This window comes from Austrofundulus limnaeus, unplaced genomic scaffold (genome assembly GCF_001266775.1).
Source record: "Austrofundulus limnaeus strain Quisiro unplaced genomic scaffold, Austrofundulus_limnaeus-1.0 Scaffold245, whole genome shotgun sequence".
NCBI classification, from domain to species: Eukaryota; Metazoa; Chordata; class Actinopteri; order Cyprinodontiformes; family Rivulidae; genus Austrofundulus; species Austrofundulus limnaeus.
The window spans coordinates 315748-321535 of NW_013952647.1; the positions used below are offsets into that span (position 1 = coordinate 315748).

General features: G+C 41.1%; 1 protein-coding gene across 2 annotated transcripts in view; it reads left to right on the forward strand.

Moving 5' to 3' along the window:
- LOC106525870 (multimerin-2) overlaps positions 1-5788 on the forward strand; it is a gene marked incomplete at its 5' end in the record, with an annotated part of 55434 nt that overhangs the window by 3308 nt on the left and 46338 nt on the right. The window contains 2 exon segments of one of the 2 annotated variants that reach the window (XM_014020242.1): positions 2356-2744; positions 2842-3027. In XM_014020242.1, the coding sequence (XP_013875696.1) occupies positions 2356-2744; positions 2842-3027 (575 nt within the window). 2 annotated transcript variants of the gene reach the window in all.

Below are 5788 nucleotides of genomic sequence, written 5' to 3' on the forward strand. Positions count from 1 at the left end.
GTTAGGCTGTAGAAATTTAATGAAAGTCAATGGAATGTCCCCATATGTATAGGTGGACACACGTGTGTGTGTGTGCGTGCGTGCGTGCGTGTGTGTGTGTGTGCGCGTGTGTTGCTGTTTTTACTGCTTGCCTGACCATCATGTGATGACATCACACTCACCTTTCCTGCATCCTGTGTGCAGCTTCCTTCTCAGTTTCCCACATTTTCTCTGTGACCTTTTGGTCTCACAGAGCAGCCAGTGTTTTGTCATTTTACAGGAACATTCTGTTATTTTGCCTCTTCAGCCACAGAAACTTGATACATTTGGGTTCCTCTGTGTCTGGCATGAAAGAAAACTGATCCCAATCCAAACTGTGACTCAGAACACCCAGTCCCGAGTCTGCCTGGTCCTTAAAGCCTTGATCTCTTTTTAGAAGTGTCCCTCAGTGGGAAGTTGATTCACAGATTAAATTTTCAGACACACACTGTCTGCAGAACCTCTGATGGTTCTTACCCTCTTTCTGTGCCTCACTTCAATAATGTCTTGTCTTTCTCTGCATTTGTCACATATAAGATGAATGTTTACGTTGTGAACAGAAACTGTTTTTGTCTAAGTAGGAAGTGACTGCAACTCTGCTCTGTAAATCAGAAAGGAACCCAACCAGCTAATCTTCTGACTCCAATCAGGTTCACAGAACAGCACTCAGCACACAGGCCTCAGCAAGACCTTCGGCTGAACCAAAACAAACAGACAAAAGCTCTGCTCTGTGTAGACACTCTGCAAAACACTGACAACTTCTTACTGTAATAATGAATTGAGCTTATAATGTATCTTACTTTCTGCTTACACCCCAGGAGGTATTACCTTTTAGGTCAGAACGTCACTCAGTTTTGTTTTGGCTAAGAAAAAGAACACATGATAACACACATACCAACTCCTTTTCTGTTATGGCCTTAAAGCTGCAATGATCAGAAAGTAAAAAAACGCAATACTGAATCTAATATTCAATTAATCAGTTACAAAATTTCTTCAAAAATATTTATGATGTGCTTCTGTTATTCAGGAGATTATAAAAAAAAATCCTTCATTTTATGGAGAGACCCTCTTGATTCAAGAGAAAACTCGTTTTTTAAGAAAATGGCTGCTTATCAATTAATTGTTAGTCAATTTATAAGATAAATCAACTTCAGATTAATTCATTAATCAATAACTTGCATCCTTAATTTATTCAGGAATGAAATTAATTTATATCTATGGTACTCATATTCATGTAATTAAGCATTTTAATGATTTGTCCGATTGATCGAAAAAATAATCAACAGATTAAATCGATTTTTAAAATAATCGTTAGTTGCAGCCCTAGTTCTGAGTTATAAACTGCAGCTACTTAATATATATATTACAAAATAAGAGCCTATTCTGCAGCTGCAGGAGCGGGGATCATAGGTGGTTCTAAACTGGGGTGAACAGGGGCAGTGCCTCTGTAAAACTGGTCGTGGCACCAGTACAGTTATGATGTGAAAGGAGGCCTCTGATTCAGGAATTGAAGAGTTACCTAATGTTTATGTTTTAGTAAGTTTTTACAGAAAGGTTAGCAAATGTTGACTGTAATGTTGCGACACTGAGCCTAGATGGGGACATAATGGTGCGAGAAGGTATAAATGTACTCACCACTTAATATTCTAAAAGGAACACTCAGACCACTTTCATCAACAGAAACCAGAACAATACACCATTTTTTAACCCCCAAGAGCTATTAATACACTATTTACACCTGTCTCCACACCCATAGTTACCATTCAACACAACCTAGCTTTAGATATTTGAGCAAACAAACCCCAGAAAAATGCTTTATATGTATTTTTACAAATAAAATACAGTTATAAATATTTTAGTAATGCTGCGTTCACACCAAACGTGTTTTGAGCATCACTTCCCGACATTTACATGCAAAGTCTATAGTGGAAGCGCGTTAAGGAGTGTCGGGAAGTGCTGCCGTGCATCTAGTGCAGAGTGTTTTTATGCATTTTGAGCATTTGACGCATGTTGAATGCTGGAGTTGGAGAATCTAAACTTCTGCAGCTCGATGTGGAGCGTCAACCAGAGACACTCCACTATGTGATGTAGTGGCACATTTTCCGATGGGATGGTTTCCTGAATGATGCCCACTAACCTGAGACAGATGAATAGGAGCTCTTTAGCTGAAATCGAGTATCTGTAGTCAAGTGTTCTGGCAAGAGGTACCGATGCCGAACCTGACAGTTTGTCTTAGCTAAAGCAAAAGCCTTTAGCGTTGGCTTTTTATAACGTTTTTATTTAAACTATAAAACTAAAAAACTGTAAATGCTTATGTTAAATTTTGTGTTTTACAAGGTGCAGATCATGTGGCCTCCTCATTTCCAAACATCCCCCCTGTCCTCCCAGCCCCTGACATGATGGCTCTGGTCATGTCTCAGCTGCAGCCAATCCTGGAGGGCTTCAACCACTCTCTAGAGTACCTGAGCAAACAGATGGAGGTTCTTGTCCAGGATGTGGAAGAGCTGAAGAGCAGCCAACCGAGGAGGGAACAGAAGGAGAGGTCAGAAGAGGACAAACTGGAAAAAGTGTTCCAGCAGATTGGGAAGGCCCAGAGACAAATGGAGGATCAATGCAGGAACATGGAGAACATGCTACACTCCCAGCATACACAGCTTCACCAGAACCTAAGCAGGTTTAAGATGAATGTCAACCTAAAGCTGGAACACCATCAGAAGCTGCTGCAGGTGAGATATCTGCTGCAGATTTTAATCTATAAATTTCTTCATTTTAAATCAAACAATAATTCCAGAAGCTTTCACTAAAATAAATCTTTGATCCAAGGTCAGTCTGCAGACCATGAACACAACATTAACTGAGCTGAAACTGGATCAGGATCAGTTTCCTGACCAGAAACTAGAAGATGAGCTGCCCTCCACTGCTCTACTTCATCCTGACCCTCCAGACACAGGGGCGCTGTGGGAGGCCATCACACATCTGGACAACATGGTGGTCAACAATACAATGAAGGTTTGAACAGTCAGAACTTAACCAAAGGGCTGATTTGTCAAAGATTTTTGTGTGTAAAAAGACACGCAAACTTGATAGTGTGCACAAAGCTGATTTATTAACCATGTGCCAACAATTGCGTCTGTCAAATATACAAAACAGCAGGTGCAATCTATTTATTGTGTTACTGTACAATACTGCGATGAAGACATACAAATAAAAGCATTTAGCAAACTGACTTCACTGCATCAGATGCTGCCGGTTATCCAATCTGCTGCAGTGTATAAAAGTAATAAAATAAAAACTAACCCAGCACTGCTTAGCAGCTTCAAAATGAAAACATATTAGAAATGTTTGTGAAACATGTTCAGTGTCACCCTCCTTTTTTTCTCAGCCTATTAATGAATTTAAAACAATCACAAAACAAAATTACATCCACTCAGTCTAAAATAAATGTTTTTTTCTGTGAAAAAAAGAGTGAAAGCTCGCAGCAGAACTGTAAGATGCAGGCTGCCATTCAAGAAGCAGAATCACTAATTGGATATATAATCAGATTTGTGCTTGAAAAAACATGATTCTATGTTGTATAGACTGTTATATGTTGAGCCAAATATGGATTGGACCCCTTTCCTTGTTAATACGTATACCTACATACCTGGAATGGCACTCTATGTTTCAAAAACAAGTTTATCAGGTTTGGGGAGGTTTAGTGAGAGTGGTCTTCTGTCAGGAGATTTGTTTTTCTTTCTGAATCTTCCTCCAAATGCAGCCTGCATTACAATATTTGCATGCTGGCAATATTCACTCTGATCATTCAATAATCTCTATTGTATTTCTAACCTTCCATTCATCTCCAAAATTCTTGATAAAGTTGTCATCTTCTCAACTTAATTTCCATTTAACCAAAAACGTTCAGCATGAATTATTCCAGTCTGGTTTCTGCACTGGTCATAGCAGAGAATCTGCTCTCCTGGGAATCACAGATTACCACATATTGCATTGGTTCTCAACCATTTTTGGGCCAGCGCGCCCTCCTAGCCATTATTGAGCACCCCCCTTCCCCGCTAAAGGAGTCGTAGACTACCTGCTTTAAAAAGGATTTTTAATTATTATAGTTAAGTTGTAATGATTATCATTGCTTCTGATCAATTAGAAAAAAGCACTTCACTGAATGACAAAAAGGTGTTTTTGATTTCGTGGGAACAAGAAAGCCATGTTAACATTTACATTTACATTAATTATCACAAACCGCAGCCAATCAGAAACGGCTAGCAACACACAACAGCCTGTTTTCCTGTGTGGCACCTCCCCCAGTTTACCCACCAGGACACCGATGGGTCTTAGAGAGGAGTCAATGTCCCCCTTTTGTTTTGGAGGCGACAGACCAGACTTACAACCACCTGGGGTGGCCTGTGTGGCTGAGTCAGGTGTGTCTCCTCCGGGAGACAGGGGCGGGAGGCTTTAAGCTCGGCCTCTAGCTGCCTTCTCTCTGGTGGTCGCTCCCTTCGTTACCCCCAGCCTCTGGATCAGCGCAGGAGCTCAGGACGCCTCCAGCAGCCGGACACCACTGTTAACGGCAGCCGCTCCCTCTTAGGATCTGCTCTTCTTACAATGACCGACATAATGTTTAGTGACCTGGACAGTAGGTCTCAGGGGAACTGTTAAAGGGAGTTATCCTATCTCACCAGGCTAATAACCAGTAAAAATGAACTTTTATTAATTTATGACCCCTTATCATTACCTTTTGGCTTCAAAGTAAACACACACCTTAATATGTTAGTACCTTGTTGCTTTGAAGTAACACACTATAATCAGAGAAAAACCTTAAACATCAATGTCCAGGCATGTAACGGTCTTATCAGATTTACAGATTGGGGTCAACGTGAGCAGTTACCAATGACAAACAGAGGCAGAGACAAAGCGTACAAAAGGTAAGTGATTTTATTTTTACATGTGCAGGAGGGGTCTGGACCTGGAACAGAATGATTGCAGAGGTGAGTATTTGAGATTCTTCCAGTAATGGTCTTAAGCAGGCAAGTAAAACAGGTGAGTTCTTATGGGCTGGGGGAAGGAGATGAGGCGTGGAGGAGTTGGTCCAAAAAGGTGAGGATCCAGAGGTGAGTATTTACAGTGATACGTGGGAGGCAGCGCATGAGATTCTGGTGAGAGGCTCTGGGTCCAAGGCGGCTGGCAAAACGTGCTGAAGATTGCTTTCTGCAAACAGGTAAATACACAGACAGAGACAGAGACAGAGACAGAGACAGAGACAGGGACAGGGACAGAGACAGGGACAGGGACAGAGACAGAGACAGGGACAGAGACAGAGACAGAGACAGAGACAGAGACAGAGACAGAGACAGAGAGAAACAAGCAGCAGGCTGAGCTTATACCAAACATGAGGCGATGCTTCAGGGATGAGTTGATCTTCAGCACTGCCTTAAGAAGCCTGGAGGTAATGAGCCAAATCGCATGCAGGTGTGGGTGATCAGCGCTGCCACCAATCATGGAGGTAGGGGGTGGAAACACCAAAATGCCTCAGGTCTTTTATAATGCTGAAAGCAGTTTATTAGAAATTTGCAAGGAAAAGCCACATTTGATTATGCAAATTACAATTAATAATAGATGGTGGTAAAAATAAAAAGCTCTATAATAAGCTCTTACTGATCTAACCTTGTGATTAGGCTGTGTGGAATTTTCTGTTAATTTAGACGGCAAGGCAAAAAAAAAAAAAAAAAAAAAAAATAATAATGGTGTGGAAAGGATGGCTAAAGGGGGAGAAGGG